The sequence below is a fragment of the Eulemur rufifrons genome, chromosome 7 (assembly GCF_041146395.1).
Source record: "Eulemur rufifrons isolate Redbay chromosome 7, OSU_ERuf_1, whole genome shotgun sequence".
Lineage (NCBI taxonomy): Eukaryota > Metazoa > Chordata > Mammalia > Primates > Lemuridae > Eulemur > Eulemur rufifrons.
The window spans coordinates 151,612,973-151,635,913 of record NC_090989.1 but is presented as its reverse complement, the minus strand read 5'-3'; the positions used below and the strand labels follow the sequence as shown (position 1 = coordinate 151,635,913).

The window sequence follows — 22,941 nt, the reverse complement described above, 5'->3', positions numbered from 1 at the left end:
AATGAGACTAATGCTGACCTTTCATGGTTGTCAAGATCCAGTGATGCAGTCCAGTTTGATTTATTTTATAGAAATACCTATAGTAGGTTTTCAATAAATGTTAGATTTTCTTCTGTTCTTTTAAGTAAAAACGAAATTTAAAGGAATTTAATGCTAGTGCTTTAAAAAAAAACTACCTTGTATGTAAATTCAGTATTTTCGTCAAGTGGATTAAGTAATATAAGTATAGCTCTTAATATATAACTGAAAATGTGAAACTGTATATTCGGAGCATTAGAAAAGGCTAAAAGGGTGAATATGGACTAATAGGAAACAGAGTTAGTCTTGGGAGGTTGCTATATTCCTCATTGGGCATTATTATTCAATTCCATTAAATTTTGGTCAGAAAAAATAAAAGTGGGAGTTCAGCCTGTGAGATTTAAAGTGACATCTTAATTTGTATAATTTTATGCACTTGTTTTATAAATGAGTCAGGGTTATTTATAAAGCCTATTTCTATATTTGGAATAATAAAGGTTGACAATTTTAAATACAGTATGAAATTTGGTCTTTAAAACCAAATGGTCTTGGGCCAGGCGTGGTGGCTCACACCTATAATCCTAGCACTCCGGGAGGCCGAGGCGGGAGGATCGCTTGAGGTCAGGAGTTTGAAACCAGCCTGAGCAAGAGTGAGACCCCGTCTTAAAGAAAACACCAAATGGTTTTTAAGACTTAAATGATCTGTAAGAATGCATGCATGTTTACTCTTATAATATAAGCAGGTCATAGTGAGTTATGATTTAGAGCTGCAAAACCATAATAATAGGCATAACTTTTAAATACAAAGAGTGAGTACCGTCAATTAACAAATACTTATTAATAAGCATCTACTGTGTATCAGGTGCTGTTCTAGGCAGTAGTGACACAAAAACAATTGCCTCAAATATTTTGGAAAAAAGTTGCATTTCAAACTTAAATAAAACAGTCTTGATTACCTGCTGTATGTAAGCACTGTTCTAGGTGTTGGGAGTAGGTAGAAGAACAAAATAGAACCTTAGAATAGAAAGTACTCACGAACCTTCCAGTCTCAGGGGGGAGATAGTGTACCCAAATACCTATAGAATAAGACCACATGGGATGGAAGTGGTGTCCCAAGGCACTTTGAAGATACCTAGGAGAGAAGGTAATTCTAGTTGGGAGAGTTAGAGAAGCCTTCGTGGAATAGATTTTTTTGCACTTAAAATATTGCTGATCTTGGGAAAACAGAAAAAAATTGTTGGGTTTCTGTCCAAATGTTTATTCTTTGTGTTTTCCCTTCTTGTCAACTCTTGACTCATTTTTAAGACACTAATTGAAATTACTTTTGGAAAATGTTTGTTTTTTTAAACATAGCTCATCAAACTTGCCAGTTTTCTTCTAACATTACAAAAAAATTGCTTCCAACAAACTAATTTTTTTTCAGTTTGCAAAATTTAATTGGGTATTTAAATTCTCAATTTTTACAATGTAAACTCTAAATATAGAAATAGATTCTTGTAAATGACCCTGACTCATTTTATGTCTCAATTTATTTCCTTAAGCTTCTCTTAAAATGAAAAAAACAAAATGAAGCCATTTTGAGTATAAAAGGAAAAGTCACAGAAACTTAATTTTGTTTCTCCTCTTATTTTGTAGATATCCATGGCGACACTGAAAATGAATTTCTTATTTTCACCAGATATTCTTATATGAGAAGATCTATTTCAAACAGTCTAAAATTTTTTCTTCTGTTGGACCAGCATGGCAGGATTCAAGCGAGGGTATGATGGAAAAATTGCTGGATTATATGATCTGGATAAAACCTTGGGTCGAGGTCATTTTGCAGTAGTTAAACTTGCCAGGCATGTTTTTACAGGTGAAAAGGTGGCAGTAAAAGTTATTGACAAGACAAAACTGGACACTCTAGCTACTGGTCATCTTTTCCAGGAAGTGAGATGCATGAAACTAGTGCAGCATCCTAACATCGTGCGCCTTTATGAAGTTATTGACACCCAGACCAAACTATATCTTATTCTAGAACTTGGGGATGGAGGAGATATGTTTGATTACATAATGAAACACGAGGAGGGTCTTAATGAAGACTTGGCCAAGAAGTACTTTGCTCAGATAGTTCATGCTATATCTTATTGCCATAAACTCCATGTGGTTCACAGAGACTTAAAACCAGAGAATGTAGTCTTCTTTGAAAAACAAGGTCTTGTAAAGTTGACAGACTTTGGTTTCAGCAACAAATTTCAACCAGGAAAGAAGCTCACTACAAGCTGTGGATCTCTTGCATATTCTGCTCCAGAAATTCTGCTTGGTGATGAGTATGATGCACCTGCAGTAGGTAGGTAACCTTCTGTCCAATGTTTGCCCACTTGAATTCTACCTGCCAGCATTTAGTTGGTCAGATTGGTTGTTGTTTATCTAAAAATAATTTCTAAGCGAATTTTTATTAGATGTGTCTTAACTAACAAATTGGGTTTCATGAATGCCATATATCCCTAAAGCTGGCAATTAGTTTATTTCAGTGGCAGATATCTAAAGTATATTTGTCAGAACAAAGGAAAATGAGTACGTTATCATTTAAGGTAACTTTTCTTTTGCTCATTGCAATTTTTTTCTTAAGGTCTGAGTACTCTTCCTGTCTTAAATTTTTCTGGCGCTAGCCCTCTGCTTCCTGTGCATATCCTCTTACAATCGTTTGAGACCCATATTGGAGAGGTACCATTAATATTATAGTGTATTGTAAAGAATTTGGGTATTGGAATCATTTGTTAACTGTGATCTTGAACGAATACTTAACCTTTCTCTGTTTCATTTCTTCATCCAAGAAATAGAATTAAATCATATACAAATATAGCATTCCCATATTATATTGTTTACTTTTCATAGCAACCTGTGTGGTTGTTATTTTTCATCTCATTATTCATAATAGGAAACTGACAGAGGCCTGCACTATGGTGGATTCTGGAATAGTGGTTGTCGTTGGCATTTCCAATTTCCAATACCTTCTCCTTGTCAGGAGTTACCTACTTGTGGTGGAAGTGTTTACTACTTTTCAGTTTGTGTCAACTTTGTCCCCCTTGAGGTTATATCTATTTCAAAAGTCATTTAGGAATTTGTTTTTAATGTTTAAGGATTTGTTGATCTGATGGTACAGTCAGCTTTTTCATTTGTTAGTTTAATCTTGGAAACATATGCCCTAATGTTACATGCGTATGGTGTTAAACTTCACAGGTGAGTCTTCTCCTTGCATTCTGATCATTTGAAATGCAGGTTAAAGAAGATTAATGACAAAGATACACTTAACATTTGAAGAGTGCTAATGTTATACTGAATACTCTGTACACCAAAACACTGGTTTTCATGTTAGACTATTGTGTTCCGGACAAGAAAGGGTTAATGAATGGTTTCTGCCTACTACATACAGATAACCAGACTTCGCTGAAGTCTTTCGTTAGAATATTTGAGCCAGAGACTTTTGATTAGTGGAGCCACTCTAATCAGGAAATGAAGACAGGAATGTACAGAAGAGGAAACAAATGTCTGCACATGAAAAGATCTTCAGCCTCATTGAAGATCTCATTGAACCTCATTGGTACAAATTAAAACCACAATAAGATACTCTTTCATACTTTTCACATTGGGAAAAACTAAAGTGATGGTAGGACTATAGAACAATAGGAACTCTTGTACTATTTAGAATACAGTTTGGCAATATCTAGTAGAGTTACAGATGCATGTATATTGTGACCCAGCAATTCTGCTCCTACATATGTACCCTAGAGAAGCTCTCACACACGTATACAAGTTATTTTCAAAGAATGTTTTTAACAGCATTGTTGAATCTACATCAGGGGAATAAATTGCTCATTATTCACACTGAGTTCTATTCATTGGTGAAAATTAATGAAACGTATGTCAACATGACTGGATTTCACAAGCATAATATTTAAGGGAAAACAAATTGGTGAAGAGTACATGTAATATAGCATTTGAATACAAGAATTTAAAATAAAAATTTTAAACATACAAAACAGTATTATATATTGTTTAGGGGTACACACACAGTAGTAAACTATGAAGAATGCATGAGAGCAAGATAGGTTATTTTCTGAGGGGCAGGCATATCTACAAGAGTTTCAACTCTGTTGGTGATGTTTATTTTCAAAGTTGAGTGGTGGGTACACAGGTGTTCATTGTAATGTTCTTTTTTTCCTTATATCTTAAATGTTGTATAATAAAACTTTAAAAAAGGTATATAAAAAGGAAAATAAAATTGGGAGGATGCTCACCAATCTAATAAATGGTGACCTTGTGTTGTTTAAGGAGGATTGGTTGGAGTTCATGCGTAATTTTCATTTTTGTTGTTTGTTATTTATTTCAATTTATGTGTAATTGTGTGATTGAAATAGAGGATTGCTTTTAAATAAGTGAACAGTTATCTTTATGTTAATGTACTATTAGTTTATTGTGCCAAAATCAGTCATTAATTTTTTTTACAAATGTCTTGCCAAATGGTTATGGACAAAAATTAAAATCTATCATTATATTAAATTGTCAGATGTTGTTAAATAAAACAACTTGGGTGTAGTTTTATAAGTAAGCATTTTATAGTATACTAGTCCTCAGCATTGAGATTTGGCTGGGGAATTGCCTATTTTATTATTATTTTTTGAAGATTCAGAGTTTGATTATACTTGTGACACTTTTTTACGTTGTTATTTTTTCTTTCACCTTTATTAATTTTTTCTAGGATCTTTGAGTTTTCTTTTTGTTTTCTCTATTTTCAGTGTCTTGAATCAAAAGCTTATTTTTTTACTGTCTTGATTTCTAATAAATGCATTTAATGCTATATGTTGCCTTCTCCCACAGTCTCTGATGGCATCCTAGGGGTTTCACTCTGCAGTCATTCTTTGCTAAGGTTTCTCTTTGGTTTCTTGTTGAACCCAAAAGTTATTTAGAAAGATGTTTTTTAAAAAATTTAAAGTAGATGGATTCATTTTTCCTTTTAGCTGTCTGGTTTTTGACTTCTAATTTTAGTACATTGAAGTTAATAAATATGCCCTATTGGTTTCTGCTTTGGAGAGTATTTTTAGATTTTCTTTGTTGCTTTATGCATTATAATTCTTAGACTATTCCTTGTGTGATTACAATGTTTGAGTATTTGGTGCATATAGAGTTTTTTTTATATAATTAAGATTGTTCATTATGCAGTTTATTCCTTTATATCCTTATGTTTTTATTCCGATCTGTCATTTTTTGAGAGAATAATGCTAGGCTCCTACTCTGATCTGTGATTTTATATTTTAATCAACTTTTGCTTTATATGTGTTATTTTCAAGCTGTGTAGCTATGTAAACATTTATAATTTATTTTACATGATGAGCTATACCTTTTATCAATATGAAACGTATTTATTTGATATTTATTGCCTTAAATTCTATTTTGACATTGTTGAGGTTTAACTCTTTCAAGCAGTACAGACATACCCAATTTATGGTGCCCCACTTCATTGCACTTTGCAGATTTTGCGTTTTATACAACTTGGAGGTTTGTGGCAAGCCTATGTCGAGCAAGTCTGTCAATGCCATTTTTCAATAGCGTACGTTCACTTCATGTCTCTGTCATATTTTGATAATTCCTGCACTATTACAAACTTTTTCATTATTATTATATCTGTTACGGTGCTTGGTGATCTCTGATGTTACCATTGTAATTGTTTTGGGGTGCCATGAACCATGCCCATATAAGATGGTGAACTTAATCGATAAATGCTGTGTGTCTTCTGACTGTTCCTCCATATCTCTCCCCCCATCTCTCCCTCTCTCCCCCATCCCCCTCCTTTCCCTCCCCCTCCTCTCCCCACCCAGGCGTCCCTAGTCTCTAAGACACAACAATATTGAAATTAGGCTAATTAATAACCCTACAGTGGCCTTTAAGTGTTCAAGTGAAAGGAAGAGTCACGCATTTCTTACTTAAAAGCTAGAAATGATTAAGCTTTGTGAGCAAGGCCTGTTGACAGCTGAGATAGGCCAAAAGCTAGGCTTCTTGTATCGTATAGTTAGCTGCTAGGTTGTGAATACAAAGGGAAAATTCTTTTCTTTCTTTCTTTTTTTTTTTCTTAAAGTATCCCAAAGGAGCTTATAAAGGGAAAGTTCTTGAAGGAAATTAAGAGTGCCACTCCAGTGAACACATGAATGATACGAAGGCAAAACAGCCTTATTGCTGATACAGAGAAAGTTTTACTGGTCTGGATAGAAAATCAAACCAAGCACAACATTCTCTTCAGCCAAAGCCTAAACCAGAGCAAGGCCCTAATTCTCTTCAATTTTATGGGTTGAGAGAGGTGAGGAAGCTGCAGAAGAATAAAAAGTGCAAGGTAAAGCAGCAAGTGTTGATCTAGAAGCTGCAGCGCATTATACAGAAGTTCTAGCAAAGATAATTGGAAGGTAGCTAGACTAAACAACAGATTTTCAATGTAGACAAAACAGCCTTCTATTGGAAGAAGAGGCAATCTAAGACTTCCATAACTAGAGAGGAGAAATCAATGCCTGGCTTCAAAGGACAGGCTGATACTCTTCTTAGGGACTAATAAATGCAGGTGGTGACTTTAGTTGAAGCTAATGCTTATTTAATATTCAGAAAATCCTAGGGCCCTTAAGAATTATGCTAAATCTACTCTGCCTGTATTCTGTAATATAAAAGGAACAGTGAAGTCTGGATGATAACACATCTGTTTACAGCATGGCTTACTGAATATTTTAAGCCTACAGTTGAGACCTACTGCTCAGAAAAAAAAGATTACTTTCAAAATATTGCTGCTCACTGACGGTGCACCTGGTCACCCAAGACCTCTGGTGGAGATGTACAAGGAGATGAATGGTGTTTTCATGTCTGCTAACACAGCATCCATTCTGCAGCCCATGTATCAAGGAGTAATTTTGACTTTCAAGTCTCATTATTTAAGAAATACATTTTGTAAGGCTACATAGCTGCCTTAGATAGTGATTCCTCTGATGGATCTGGGCGAAGTAAATTGAAAATCTTCTGGAAAGGATTCACCATTCTAGATTCCGTTTGCCATTAAGAGCATTCATGATTCGTGAGAGGAGGTCAAGATATCAACATTAACAGGAGTTTGGAAGGAGTTGATTCCAGCCCTCTTGAATAACTTTTAGGCATTCAAGACTTAAGTCATGGAAGTAACTGCAGATGTGGTGCACTTAGCAGGAGAACTAGAAGGGGAGCCTGAAGATGTGACTGAATTGCTGCAATCTCATGATTAAACTTGAACAGATGAGGAGTTGCTTCTGATGGATGAGCAAAGAAAGTGGTTTCTTTCTTTCTTTTTTTTTTTTTTTGTTTATTTTAAAAATAAACAAATATATTGTACATATAAAAAAAGGAACAGATAACTACGCAAAAGATAGAATCAAAGAATTTCAGTTCAGATCTATTCGGAAACGTTTAAAGTTCATGTTATTTAACATGCGGGAATATAGGTCCCTACCCCTCATGTCTCTAGCCCGATTGATTACTCTACACCCCCGACAACCACCACCTATTCTGAGCTCCAGCAACCCTGAATGCTCATCTAGGGGCCTTCCCAGTCCGTGGTCCAGGTTACTTCTTTTTTTTTTTTTTTTTTTAACCTAACTATTTGTAATGCATTTTTCTTTTTTCTTTCTTTCTTTTTTTTTTTTTTTTTTTTTTGAGACAGAGTCTCACTCTGTTGCCCAGGCTAGAGTGAGTGCCGTGGCGTCAGCCTAGCTCACAGCAACCTCAAACTCCTGAGCTCAAAGGATCCTCCTGTCTCAGCCTCCCGAGTAGCTGGGACTACAGGCATGCGCCACCATGCCCGGCTAATTTTTTATATATATATTTTTAGCTGTCCATATAATTTCTTTCTATTTTTTAGTAGAGATGGGGTCTCGCTCTTGCTCAGGCTGGTCTCGAACTCCTGAGCTCAAACGATCCGCCCACCTCGGCCTCCCAGAGTGCTAGGATTACAGGCGTGAGCCACCGCACCCGGCCCTGTAATGCATTTTTCATCACACAGTTGTAAATATGAAACAGATTTCACAACAGTTCCTCTCAGCTACCTCTTGGTAATATTCATTCATTGTTTTTTTTTTTTTTTTGGTTTTTTTTTTATTTCATCTTGTTATGGGGGATACAGAATTGCAGGTTACATACGTTGCTCCTGTACTGCCTTTCCCCCCAAGTCAGAGCTCCAGGCGTGTCTGTTCCCCAGGTCGTGCGTGTTGCACCCATCATGTAGGTATATATCCCTCCCTTCCCCACCCCCCCTTCCCGAGTCAGCACCTTCAAGCGTTACCATTCCCCTAACGGTGTGCAATACACTCATTGTGTAGGCATACCCCCATCCCCTCCCCCACCCCCCACCTCAGTCTGATATCCAATTGGTGTCGTTCCCAGATTTGTATTTAGGTGATGATCAGGGAAACCAATTTTCTGGTGAGTACATGTGATGCTTGTTTTTCCATTCTTGGGATACTTCACTTAATATAATGGGTTCCAACTCTCTCCAGGAGAACCATAGAGATGTCGTATCTTCATCATTCCTTATAGCTGAGTAATATTCCATGGTACACATATACCACAGCTTACTAATCCAGTCATGTATTGATGGGCATTTGGGTTGTTTCCACATCTTTGCTATTGTGAATTGTGCTGCTATAAACATTCGGGTACATGTGTCTTTGTTACAGAATGACCTTTTTTCCTTTGGGTATATGCCCAGTAATGGGATTGCTGGGCCAAATGGCAGGTCTACTTGAATCTGTTTAAGATACCTCCATAATGCTTTCCACAGGGGTTGCACTAGTTTGCAGTCCCACCAGCAGTGTATGAGTGTTCCTGTCTCTCCACACCCACGCCAACATGTGTTGTTTTGGGTTTTTTTGATAAAGGCCATTCTCATTGGAGTTAAGTGATATCTCATTGTGGTTTTGATTTGCATTTCTCTGATGATTAGGGATGTTGAGCATTTTTTCATATGTTTGTTAGCCATTCTTATATCTTCTTTCGAGAAGTTTCTATTCATGTCATTTGCCCACTTTTTGATAGGGTTGCTTGATTTTTTCTTGCTGATTTTCCTGAGTTCTAAATAGATTCTTGTTATCAGTCCTTTATCTGATGTGTAGTATGCAAAAATTTTTTCCCATTCTGTAGGTGGTCTGTTTATTCTCGTGACTGTTTCTTTGGCTGTGCAGAAGCTTTTTAATTTAATCATGTCCCATTCATTTATTTTTGTTGCTGCTGTGATTGCCTTGGGGGTCTTCTTCATAAATTCTTTGCCTAGGTCAATGTCTGTAAGAGTCTTTCCTATATTTTCTTCTAGAATTCTGATTGTATCACGCCTAAGGTTTAAGTCTGTTATCCACCGTGATTTGATTTTTGTGAGAGGTGAAAGCTGTGGGTCCTGTTTCAGTCTTCTACAAGTGGCTAACCAATTCTCCCAGCACCATTTATTGAATAGGGATTCTTGTCCCCAGAGTATATTCTTTCCCGCTTTGTCAAAATTAGGTGACTATATGAGGATGGTTCTATATTTGGATTTTCTGTTGTGTTCCACTGGTCTGTGTCCCTGAACTTGTGCCAATACCAGGCTGTTTTAAGAACCACGGCCTTGTAGTATAGTTTGAGGTCTGGCAAATTAATACCTCCCATTTTGTTTTTGTTGCTTAAAATTGCTTTTGCTATACAGGGTCTTCTTTGATTCCATACAAAGTGTATAATTATTTTCTCTACGTCTGTAAAGAATGATGTTGGTAATTTAATAGGGATTGCATTGAATCTGTAGATCACTTTGGGTAGTATAGACATTTTAACAATGTTGATTCTTCTGATCCACGAACATGGTATATTTTTCCATCTATTTGCAAGTTCTGCTATTTCTTTTCTCAGTGTTTCATAGTTTTCCTTATAGAGGTCCTTTACCTCTTTAGTTAGATATATACCTAGATATTTTATTTTCTTTGTTGCTATTTTGAAGGGTATTGAGTCTTTAATTTGGTTTTCCAATTGACTGTTATTGGCATATATAAATGCCTCTGATTTGTGTATATTAATTTTCTAGCCTGAGACTTTGCTATATTCGTTAATCAATTCCAGGAGTCTCTTGGTTGAATCCTGGGGGTTTTCCAGATATAACATCATATCATCAGCAAAAAGTGAGAGTTTGATCTCTTTCTTCCCTATTTGGACTCCCTTGATTCTGCTCTCTTGCCTGATAGCTCTCGCAAGGACTTCCAATACTATGTTGAAAAGTAATGGAGACAATGGGCAGCCCTGTCTGGTTCCAGTTCTAAGTGGGAGTGCTTTCAGTTTTTCCCCATTCAGTATGATGTTGGCTGTGGGTTTGTCATATATGGCTTGTATCATTTTTAGGTAGGTTCCATCAATGCCTATTTTGTTAAGCGTTTTTATCATAAAAGGGTGTTGAATTTTGTCAAATGCTTTTTCTGCATCTAATGAGAGTATCATATGGTTTTTGTTTTTGCTTCTATTTATGTGGTGAATTACATTTATAGATTTACGTATGTTGAGCCACCCCTGCATCTCTGGGATGAAGCCCACTTGGTCGTGGTGGATTACTTTTTTGATAAGTACTTGGATTCGATTTGCTAGTATTTCATTGAAAATTTTTGCATCTATATTCATGAGAGAAATTGGTCTGTAGTTCTCTATTTTTGTTGCATCCTTTCCAGGTTTTGATATCAATGTTATATTGGCTTGGTAGAACGTGTTGGGGAGAATTCCATCCTTCTCAATATTGGAGAATAGTTTATGTAGGATGGGCACCAGTTCTTCTTTGTTTGTATGGTAAAATTCAGGTGTGAACCCATCTGGACCAGGGCTTTTCTTTTTGGGAAGGTTTTTTATTGCTGTTTCGATTTCAGTTCTTGATATTGGTCTGTTCAGGTACTCTATTTCTTCCTGGTTGAGCCTGGGAAGACTATGTGTTTCTAAAAATTTGTCCATTTCCTCCACGTTCTCCAGTTTGTGTGCATAAAGATTTTTGTAGAATTCATAGATGATATCTTGTATCTCTGTAGCATCAGTTGTGATTTCTCCTTTCATGTTCCTAATGGAGGTTATTAGAGATTTTAGTTTTGTGCTCTTGGTTAGTCTAGCCAGGGGTGTGTCTATTTTGTTTATCTTTTCAAAGAACCAACTTTTTGTTTTATTAATTTCCTTTATAGTTTCTTTGTTGTCCTTTTCATTTAATTCTGATTTGATCTTAGTAATTTCTCGCCTTCTGCTGGGTTTGGGATCGTTCTGTTGTTCTTTCTCTAGCTCTTTGAGTCTATTCGTTAGGTTTTCTATTTGCATGTTTTCTGTCTTTTTGATATAGGCATTTATGGACATGAATTTTCCTCTCAGGACTGCTTTAGCTGCATCCCATAGATTTTGATAAGTTGTATCTCCATTGTCATTTAATTCAAAGAAATTTTTGATTTCCATCTTGATTTCTTCCTTTATAGCATAATTATTCAGGAGAAAGTTATTTAGCTTCCATGACTTTGAGTAAGAGTGAGGGTTTCTGTTTGTGATCATTGTTACTTTTATTCCGCTGTGATCTGAGAAGATGCATGGTATAATTTCTATTTTTTTTGAATTTTTTAAGACATGCTTTATGTCCTAGGACATGGTCAATCTTAGAGAATGTCCCGTGAGCTGATGAGAAGAATATATATTCTGTGGACTTTGGGTAGAATGTCCTATAGATGTCAGCCATGCCCATTTGTTCTAGCATTCTATTTAGGTCCATTATGTCTTTGTTTATTTTCTGTTTAGAGGATCTGTCCTGTACTGTCAGTGGGGTGTTAAAGTCTCCAGCTATTACAGTATTGTTATCTATCATTTGGTTGAGATCTAGTAGGGTTTGCTTTATGAATCTAGGTGCACCTAGGTTGGGTGCATATATATTGAGTATAGTCATGGCTTCTTGTTGAATTGTGCCTTTAACCAGTATGTAGTAGGCATCTTTGTCTTTTATTATTTTTGTTGGTTTGAAAGCTAAGTTATTGGAAATTAAGATTGCCACACCAGCTTTCTTTTGGTTACCATTTGCTTGAAATATCGATTTCCATCCTTTTATTTTCAGTCTAAATGCATCTTTGCAGGTTAGGTGAGTTTCTTGAAGACAGCAGATACTTGGATTGTGTTTTTTTATCCATTGGGCCAGTCTATGTCTCTTGAGCGGGGAATCCAAGCCATTCACATTTATTGAGAAAACTGATAAGTGAGACAGTTTTTTGTTCAGCTTGTTGGATAGAACTTCATTGTGATGTTTTCTCTCCTGGGCCATTGTGGTATCTGGAATTTGATCTTTAGCTCTTGAGTAGTTTTACATTCATGGATCTTTCTTGTGCTGATCCGTGTGTAATTCTCTTTTGAGTACTTCTTGGAGGGCTGGTCTTGTCTTGGTGAATTCCCTCAACCTTTGTTTATCTGAGAATGTCTTGATTTCTCCTTCGTATAGAAAACTTAGCTTAGCTGGGTACAAGATTCTAGGCTGGGCATTATTCTGTTTCAGAAGCGTGAAAATGGGGCCCCAACCTCTTCTTGCTTGTAAGGTTTCAGCTGAGAAATCTGGCGTAATTCTGATGGGTTTTCCTTTGTAAGTTACTTGTTTCTTTCTCCTTACAGCTCGGAGAAGGGACTCTTTAGTGGATATTTTGGTCAGCCTGATGACTACGTGGCGTGGTGTTTTCCTATTTGCTATGAATCTCCCAGGGGTCCTTTGAGCTTCTTGAATCTGTATGTCTAGAGTATTGGCAAGGCCTGGAAAATTTTCCTCGATTATGTCTTCAAATAGCTTGTCCAACCCTTGCTTATTATCTTCTTCACCCTCAGGAATGCCAATAACTCTCAAGTTAGGTTTCTTCACATAATCCCACATTTCTTGAAGACTCAGATCATTTCTCTTACTTTTTCGATCTATCTCTGTGACTGACTTATTTAGTTGGAAGGAGTTATCTTCAATTTCTGAGATTCTTTCCTCTGTTTGATCTACCCTGCTCTTGAGACTTTCCACAGTGTTTTGTAGCTCTCTGAGTGAATTCTTCACTTCTAGGAGTTCAGTTTGGTTTTTCTTCAATATTTCAATTTCTTTAGTGAATTTTTCCTCCAAATCCTGTATTTTTTTTGTGTTTTCCTTGTGTTGTTTATCCATTGATTCTTGTATATTATTCAGCTTGTTTATGATCCATAATTGGAATTCTTCCTGTGACATGTTGGTGTTTTGAGTCTGGTTTGTGTCAAATGGTTGGGAGCTGGTATTTCTCTTTGGGGATGAGCTTTCCATTTGATTCTTTGTGCTCTCCGTGTTTTTTCGCTGGGCCCTTCCCATCTGGATTTATTGTTGGATCTTTACTTATAGATTTAGTCTGGTTAACAGCACTCTTTGTGCTCTATTCTTAGGCTGTGAAGCAGTCTAGGTATGTTGCTTCTTTTGGCAAGAGGGGGAGACTGTTGTGTATTGTTTAGAGATTTTTCTGTTTCCGTTGGGGGACTGCTTCTGATGGGTCCAATCCTAGAGGATTGGAGTGATCCAAGACCGCTTTGGCGAGTTAGGACACTGTGTTGTGGTCTTTCAGAAGGCAGGCGGGGTCCACACTAATAGTAGACCGAAATTCTCTTTGTTTGTTTCCCTTTGGTTCTTCTTCTATAGGGGAGGTTTCTGTCTCTATCTGCAGGCAAGATACTAGCTATGGGGAGAGGACGGTGACCTCGCTTGCTCAGCGCCCCAGTTGCTGTAGCTCCCACGGGCAAAAGTCTGCCTTGGCCCAATGTCCCCAGGGATCAGGTTCCACATTCTCGCTTCTGGAGAAGTATCCAGTGTTTATACATGGGCGGGGACCCTATATAAGGTCCGTGGACCAGGGGAGAGGGCCGTCCAGGGAGCCTCTTGGTACCCTGTTGCTCCGCAGTGACTTGGCTGTGGGCCCTAAAATGGCAATTGCGCGCCCGCAGATCGCCGGCATTGGGGGTGACTGCTCAGGATCCGGTATGTACCAGAGCCAGGGACCTGGCCCGTTCCGAAGCTCACCGTGAGTCCCCAGTTAGAAGGCGAAAAGAGAGAAGAAAGAAGAAAAAAGAAAAGGAAAGAAAGAAAAGATAGAGGAGAAAATGAAAGAGAAAAGAAAAAAAAAAAAAGAAAAAATAAAAAAAGAAACAAACGCAAAAAGCCAAACCAAAAAACACCAAAAACACCAACAAAAATGAACAAAAACAAACTACATAGCACCTCACCACACCGCAAAGCATAAAGATACACAAATCTGAAGTATATAATTCAGCGACTCAATGTTTTTGTTTGTTTGTTTGTTTTATGCCTTAGCATAGCTCTGCCCCTTCACTTCTGCTCTGCTGGGTCGGAGCGGCCATTAAATGTTTTTGTTTTTACGCCTTAGCGCAGCTCCGCCCCTTCACGCCCGCCCGGCTGGGTCCCGGGCGGTTTTTCAGTGGATTTCAAGATGGCATCTGCGTGCCCGCACAGCTCCGAGGGTGGTGGGGATCCAACCTCCGTGCTCAAAAAGGCGCGGCAGCCAGAGGCCCAGAGGGCAAAGGTGCCCGCCGAGGCTGTCCGGCTCGTGAGCCTCCAGAAAAGAAAAGAAACACAAACAAACAAACAAACAAACAAAACCCAGAGAAAATTCACCAAGAATAAAATATACAGTTCGGCGAGCCTATTCTTCTTGTTCGTGTTTTTTTTTTTTTTTTTTTTTTATGCCTTAGCGCAGCTCTGCCGCTTCACCCCGAGCGCGGCCCCGGCATATCCCGCACTCCTGGCGTTGGTTCAGAGACCAGCGGAGGGCGCCGGGCAGAGAGAGCCGCTCGGCACTTTATGGCTCCCGAGCGGTTTCGCCCTCGCTTTCAAGATGGCGCCTGCAGAGCTCCGGGGCTGGAGGGGCCCGGCTCCCCGGCAGGCAGAGACCGCCACTGCCCCGGGGGCTGGCGAGCAAGGACGCCCACCGGGGGTGACCGGCTGGAGAACCGCCAAAAAAGGCAGCACGGGCAGAAAGAGCCGCTGGGCACTTTATGGCTCCCGAGCGGTTTCGCCTTCGCTTTCAAGATGGCGCCTGCAGAGCTCCGGGGCTGGAGGGGACCGGCTCCCCGGCAGGCAGAGACCCCCACTGCCCAGGGGCTGGCCAGCAAGGACATGCACCAGGGGTGACCGGCTGGAGAACTGCCGAAAAAGGCAGCACGGGGTACAACGCTATTTGCTGTCCGGGAATCTTTTGTGTTTTTCCGCCCTGGTGCAGATCCGTCCCTCCTTGCCAAGCACTGTCTCAGCTGAGATCCCCCAGGTTCTAAGGTAATTTCGCAAAAAAGCCTTCTGTCTGCAATGCACCACGTATCCCTCAGTGATTCTGCGCTGGCCTGGGTCAGGGCTCTATTCAATTGGGAGTGGAGGTCAATGAGGAGAGCAAGCCGCTTTCCCAAGAGGCTGCACCCACCCCCAGCTCCGCTGGCTAGCGTCTGTCCCGCGTTCCTAATTTTCGTTCACCTCAGACCTCACTCGCTCTGTTTGTCCCACGCTGATTCTCCGTGGATTCACACCGCTGTTCCTGTGTGGGAGCGGTCCTCTAGCGTTGTGGCACGTCTGGATCGATGCCTTCCTCCCCGGGAGCGCAGATCCAGGCCATCACCACCACTCCGCCATCTTTTTCCCCTCCTATCCAGGTTACTTCTTACCTTGGATCATGTCTGTGTGCTGAAAGTGGTTTCTTGAGATGGAATCTACTGATGATGATGCTGTGACTATTGTGGAAATGACAACAAAGAATTTAGAATATTGCATAAACTTAGTTGATAAAGCAGCACCAGGCTTTGAATTGACTCCGATTTCAAAAGAAGTTCTACTGTGTGTAAGATGCTATCAAACCAGCATCACATGCTACAGAGAAATCTTTCATCAAAGGAACAGTCAGTTGATGCAACAAACTTCATTGCTGTCTTATTTTAAGAAATTGCCACAGCCACTCTAGCTTTCAGCAGTCACCACCCTGATCAGTCAAGCACCCCTCAACATGGAGGCAAGACCCTCCACCAGCAACAAGATTATGATCCCCTGAAGGCTCAGGTGATCGTTAGCATTTTTAGCAATAAAATATTTTTTAATTAAGGTACATAGGCTTTTAGACATTATGCTATTGCACACTTAATAAACTACAGTATAGTGTAAACATAGCTTTTATATGTACTGGGAACCAAAAAATTTGTGCGACTCCCTTTATTATTATAATATTCACTTTATTACAGTGGTGTGGAACTGAACCTGCAATATCTCCAAGGTGTGCTGTATTAATTGTCTAATTTGTGAGTCAGTTTTTTAATAGGTGAATTTCATCTGTTCATATTTATTATTACTGGAATGTTTGGACTGGTTTTGCTATCTTTTTTTGTTTTTCATTTGCCTTGTTTATTACCTCTTCCCATATTTTGTGAAACTATTCAAGTTTTCTTTATTCTCTCTCCCCCAGTTTTTGAAAGGTAGGTAGTCTGTTTCTTTTTGTATTAGTGTCTACCCTTAATGTCCAGAGTTAATCAATATTCATATTATTTCTCATACCCTACAAATAAGAACCGGTTTGCCTTTATTCTCTTTTAGTAATAAAATTTTGATTTGCTTGCATTCATTTACAATAAATACTTACTTTTAACTTAATTTTACAAATATCTTGGCCTCCCTCTCTTTTACTTGGATTATTTTTGTTTTGTTTGTAATCTTTTCAGAGAAGATTTGTGAAAAATTCCTCAAATCATTGTCTGTCTAAATATGTCTTCACATTTGAATGATAATTTGGATGGGCCAGGCGGTGGCTCATGCCTGTAATCCCAGTACTCTCGGAGGCCAAGGTGGGAGGATAGCTTGAGCTTGGGAGGCCAAGGTGGGAGGATAGCTTGAGCTTGAGCTTAAGCTCACCAGCTTAAGCAAGAGTGAGATTAAAAATAGAAAAAATTAGCTGGGTGTGGTGGTGCATGCTTTTAGTCCCAACTACTTGGGAGACTGAGACAGGAGGATCCCTTGAGCCCAGGAGTTTGAGGTCACGGTGAACTATGATGATGCTACTGCACTCTTGCTGGGATGACAGAGCAAAACTCCATGGCAAAAAAAAAAAAAAAAAAAAGGATGGATATAGACATACATATTCGAAATCATTTTCCTCCCAACTTTGAAGATACACTTTTTACAGATATTTTTCTGTAATCTTTTTGCTTCCAAAGTTGCCAGTGAGAAGTCTAGTGTGAGACTAATTTTATTTTCTTTGTAGGACTACATTTCATTGATTCTGTGGAGCATTTCCTTTTCATATTTTTACACTTCTGAAAGTGCTCCATTAAGTGGGTTTTCTTGGGTGCTTGTTTTTCTATTTGATGAATTTGGTTCTTTTCTCTCATTGTACTCATTTTCCTAGGTTCTTGTTAGTGTTTGCCTATCCCAGTTTTTGAGATTCCCAGATATCCTGTTGTGAATATAATGTCTGAGTATTGTAATCTACCTCCAGTGGATATGGGAGAGGAGCAGGTCATGTAGCCAACTAGGAAGTCCCGGTGTCTGGTCTTACTATTTGAAAGACTGTCAGTACACCTATTGGGCACTGTCCTCCTCTCTCTGTTCTAATGCTCACAGTCACTTCTTCTGCCTGGAACACATTTGCTTGGACATGGCTTGGTGCTGGTGTTGAGTTACGAAGTAAGAGGAATTAGTCCTCAATTAATCCCTCTAATAATTGTGTTGGTGTAGTCCCTTCCTGTTTCCGGTCTGTGTCTTCTAGCAAGAAGCACCACAGAAGCTCCTACTAGCTGGGTTTGGGGTATCATGATTTCCTCTTTCAATCTCGTCCCACCTAAACTCTACCTTTTCTGTCATATATAAAGATTTGAGCAGACAAAGGGTGGCTAGATCATGCTCAGTGAGTTATTGATTTAGTCACTTCTGTGGACTTTCAGGAATACATGTTAAGTTGATTTCACAGAGTTAGAAAGGAAAGGGAAAAAATGATCTGTGTGAAAAACCCTGGAATCTCTCATTGCAGTCTTTGGACTTTCTGTGGTAAAAATTGTGGTGTACCGTTGTACAAAGTGGAGAGCTCATTTCTGCTTGTTATGTCAGTTTACCCAGTGGAAGAGCAGGAGGAGCAGTGAACCTGGGTCTGTTATGGCTTCATATTAATACTATGCCAAAGTTTAGATTTAGATTAAGTATATGTAGCTGTTTTGAATATAAACAAAAACATACACACTACAATATTTCTCATAATTGCAGTTCAGCATTTAATGGAGACTTTTTAAAAGTCATAGGATGTGTCCTCGTGCATATTACTGTGCAAAAAACTAGAGTTCTTTTCTTCATAACTCTGTCTTTTGCCCTATATTAAAATATTACTCTTTGCCTGCTCTCAGCAAACTAGGATAGAGAGGAACATCCTCAACCTGATAAAGCGCATCTCCAAAAATCCTTCAGCTAACATCATACTTAGACTGAACACCTGCCTTCTAGGTTCAGAAACAAGGCAAGGATATATCCGAACCACTTTTACTCAACCCAGTGCTGACGGGCATACGGACAGGAAAAGGAGAAATAAAACTAATTTCAGATGACATGAATGTCTACATAGAAAATCTCAAGGAATCTACCGGAAAATTCCTAGAACTAATACATGAAATCAGCAAGAGCACAGGGTATAAGATCAACACAGAAAAATCAATTGCATTTTTGTAATATTAAGAATGAGTATGTGGAGACCGAAATTTAAAACGCTGTTTATAGTCACGCAGAAGAAAATGAAATACCTAGATATGCATATAACAAAACACATCTAACACAAAAAAATAATGCTAGTGAAAGAAATGAAAGACCTAAATAAGTGGAGAGACGTGTCATGTTCGTGAATTGGAAAACAACATAATATAGTCAGTCCTTCTCAAATTGACCTGTAGGTTTAATGCAATTACTATCAAAACCCCTGCAAGGTTTTTGCGTTTCCGACCTGGGCCGGTTCACCCCTCCTTAGGCAACCTGGTGGTCCCCCGCTCCTGGGAGGTCACCATATTGATGCCGAACTTAGTGTGGACACCCGATCGGCATAGTGCACTACAGCCCAGAACTCCTGGACTCAAGCGATCCTCCTGCCTCAGCCTCCTGAGTAGCTGGGACTACAGGTGCGCACCACCGCGTCCAGCCCTGCAAGGTTTTTGTAGACGTATACAACGTTCTAAAATTTGTGTGTAAAGGCAAAGGATCTGAAGTAGCTAAAACAATCTGAAAAAGAATAACGAGAGAGGAATCACTACTACACTCTAGAAAATAGTTTGGCAGTTTCTTATAAAACTGTGCATTTACTATACCACCCTGCAGTTGCACTCCTGGGTGTTTGTCCCAGAAAGATGAATACCTATCTTCACATAAAAACCTGTACATGGATGTTCATAGCAGCTTTATTTGTAATAGACATAAACTGGAAACGTCCCAGATATCCTTCAGTGGGCAAATGGTTATACTATGCTATATACTATGGAATACTATGCAGCAATAAAAAGGAACAAACTGTTGATACAATAACTTGCATGGATCTCATCTGAATTATACAGAGTGGAAAAAAACTCATCTCAGAAGGCTATGTACTGTATAATTCCATTTATAAAACTCTCTTGATATAACAAAATCATAAAGATGGAGAATGGATTGATGTTTACCAGGAATTTAGAGATGATAGTGTGGCTATAAAAGGACAGAATGAAGGAGACTTGTGGTGATGGAACACTTCTGTATCTGGTAGTAGTTACACAAATCTACATGAGATAAAATTCAGTGGAAACTATACACACACGAATAAAGGCAGGTAAAATGATGAAATCTGAAATAAGCTCTGTGGACTGTACCAGTGTCAATTTCCTGGTTTTGATATTGTACTTATTTGAGCAAGATGTTGCCTTTGAGAGGGACCTGGGTGAAGAATACATGGGGCTTCCTCATATATTTGGTTTTTCGGCAAGTCTTGTAAGTCTATAATTATTCCAAAATGAAATGTTTGAAATATTTATGTATCATTCATCGCTTGGAAGGCAAGTATCCCAGTGTGGATGTTCCTGACATACTGTGTAGTGTCAGTTACCTTATTTTTAGCAATAATGCCTGATAATGGTCTGGAAATAAATTCAATATTACAGAAACACACTGCATTTTTGCAGTGTTCAAATATGTGCTAACAAATTATCAGTCTGATACTGTATTTTTAAAAATAAAAAAAGATTTAAAACCGTATAATCAGCCAAAAATTATCTTGTCTCCACTGAAGTGAAAGTATTTAGCCTTCACCATATTAAAAGTGTGTACTTGTATTTATGTTAGAGCAGTGGTTCTTAACTTTTTTTGATTCATAATATCTTAAGATCTGATGAAAGATACTGACACATCGTAGAATTCTGTTCTTAAGGATCTTTATTCCTTTCTTTGGCCTAACTTATTACATGTAAAGAACATTAGAAATTCAATGTGAATTTAAAAATGGCCATCTCTGGTCTGTCTGAAATGAATTGCTTTGTATGGTGAAAAGGTAAATCAATAAAACATAAATTGAGACATTCTTGGCTATTATATGCTACTTATAATTTGTATGATATGCCAGTTTTCAGAAATCTTGACATTGAAGCCAAGAGTTGTGTTTAAACTAGAAGCCGCATTTAAGGTATTTAAAGCTGTCATTCTTTTCTCTTGTTTCTGTGATAAAATATCTCCTCAGTAGACTCTTTGCTATAAAAGTCTTTTAGAGAATTTTGGAAATGAGTGGCCACCAGAAGAACTATGATTGTAGGATTATGTGTATAATATTAAGATATTTAAATATTTTTTTCTTTGAAAATGTTAAAATATTTAAATATTTTCTCTCTGAAAAGTTTTAAAAGGATCACTCCTTGTACAGATAATATAACCTAAGTCATAATACCTTTGTTACAGAACTTTGAAATATTTCAAAAGGACATAAATGAAGCCACACAGTGGCATGTGCCTGTAGTTCCAGCTGCTCAGAAGGCTGAGGCAGGAGGATCTCCTGAGCCCAGGAGTTGGAGTCCAGCCTGGGCAATAGAGCGAGATCCTGTCTCTAACAACAACAACAAAAGACATAAAGGAGTCAGAAGTTTTCTCTTTGATTTATATAAATCTGTGATTATAATTCATATCACAAATTGGTAAATCCTTTTATTTCACATTTATTTCAGAGAAACTATTCATGTACTTGCTTTTATAGTCCTTCCCAAACTGTACCAAATTTGGGTGTGTACAGTTTCATTTCCCATCTCAAAGTCATTGTTTATTAGAGACAATGTTTTAGTAATGTTTTAGTGTTTTCAGATTTGGACCATCTGTTTCCAGAGTCAGGATGTGGTTAACTTTTATATTACGTAACTTTTATGTTACACACACACACACACACACACACACACACACACACTCTGTTTGCCATTTGGACATATGGGCCCTGATGGGTTTTAGATCAGAAGACGTTAGGCTTGTGTCACAGGGTTTTTAACCTGAGTGGAGTTTGGGATTATCTATTTTAATGGGATTGTTTGTGCCTCTTCTGTGGGTAGGGAAAGTTTGGTCTGCTTTAAAGTAATGCCTCAGTAAGTTTTATTAAAGTATATTAAAATGCCTCAGTAAGTTTTATTTATAACCTGTCTGCATAAGTGTGCCCAGCATGAACTGTGTTGCAGCCTGGGGCTTGGGCATAGTCACTGGTGTAATATTAAATTGTTGAGAAGTGAACAACACATCCATAGCAATGTAGCACACACCTTCTACAACCTAGCTGCCAAATGAAACGTCCCATACTTTGAAAACTATCTTATACAACTATAGTGTTATCACTTGTTACATAAAACCAAAAGAAAAACAAATGAAAATCTTTCCTTAAGCTTCCTGAAATTTCACCTACCTGTGAAAGACAACATTATTTCTGAAATAACAATTAAAAATTGATCTAGCATAAACACTGTAAATAAAAGCACTTTATTCAGAATTAGTTTTGTATTCATGATACACAGGCTTTATAATACTTTATAATGTCAATGTTGTATAATTAAGTATTCAGGAAGCGTGTGGCAGAGATTCTGTGCCTCTAGTAAAGTCTTTTGGGTTTTATAAATAAGTTATTGAATTTAATACGTGTAATACAGACTCGAGCATAAAATGTTTATAGATGGTATAGTCTATGGGTACCATATAGTTAGGTGTTTGAGGTTAACCCAGCCATTGATTTTAAACTGTTTGAGAAAAATGTAGAAATCATGTATGTGTTTTTTATGTTCTCCCTGCTGGATTTTTTAGCTATGGTACTCATTGTTCTCCCTGTGTTATAAGGCGCAGATCAAATACAATATATATTGATACTATTTTGAAAAGTATAATTTATCCAGTTGTAATACTGGTATGATAAGATTTAAACTGGTAGTTCTCAATGGTCACTACCCATCAGTTTTACCTGGAAGAGATTTTAAAAATATATGCTTTGTCTACCCTATGCCCAGAGATTCTGATTCAGATAATCTTGGTTAAGACCCACATTCAGGCCGGGCGCGGTGGCTCACGCCTGTAATCCTAGCACTCTGGGAGGCCGAGGTGCGCGGATCGTTTGAGCTCAGGAGTTCGAGACCAGCCTGAGCAAGAGCGAGACCCCACCTCTACTAAAAATAGAAAGAAATTATATGGACAGCTAAAAATATATATAGAAAAAATTAGCCGGGCATGGTGGCGCATGCCTGTAGTCCCAGCTACTCGGGAGGCTGAGACAGGAGGATCGCTTGAGCTCAGGAGTTTGAGGTTGCTGTGAGCTAGGCTAACGCCACGGCACTCACTCTAGCCTGGGCAACAGAGTGAGACTCTGTCTCAAAAAAAAA

At 38.3% G+C, this 22,941-nt stretch overlaps 1 protein-coding gene across 3 annotated transcripts in view; it reads left to right on the top strand.

The window, feature by feature from the left end:
- SNRK (SNF related kinase) overlaps positions 1–22,941 on the top strand; it is a 67,901-nt gene that overhangs the window by 15,100 nt on the left and 29,860 nt on the right. For all 3 annotated transcript variants that reach the window (XM_069475604.1, XM_069475602.1, XM_069475603.1), the window contains one exon: positions 1,654–2,347. In XM_069475604.1, the coding sequence (XP_069331705.1) occupies positions 1,759–2,347 (589 nt within the window). In that variant the 5' untranslated portion in view covers positions 1,654–1,758. The remainder of the gene's footprint in view (positions 1–1,653; positions 2,348–22,941) is intronic.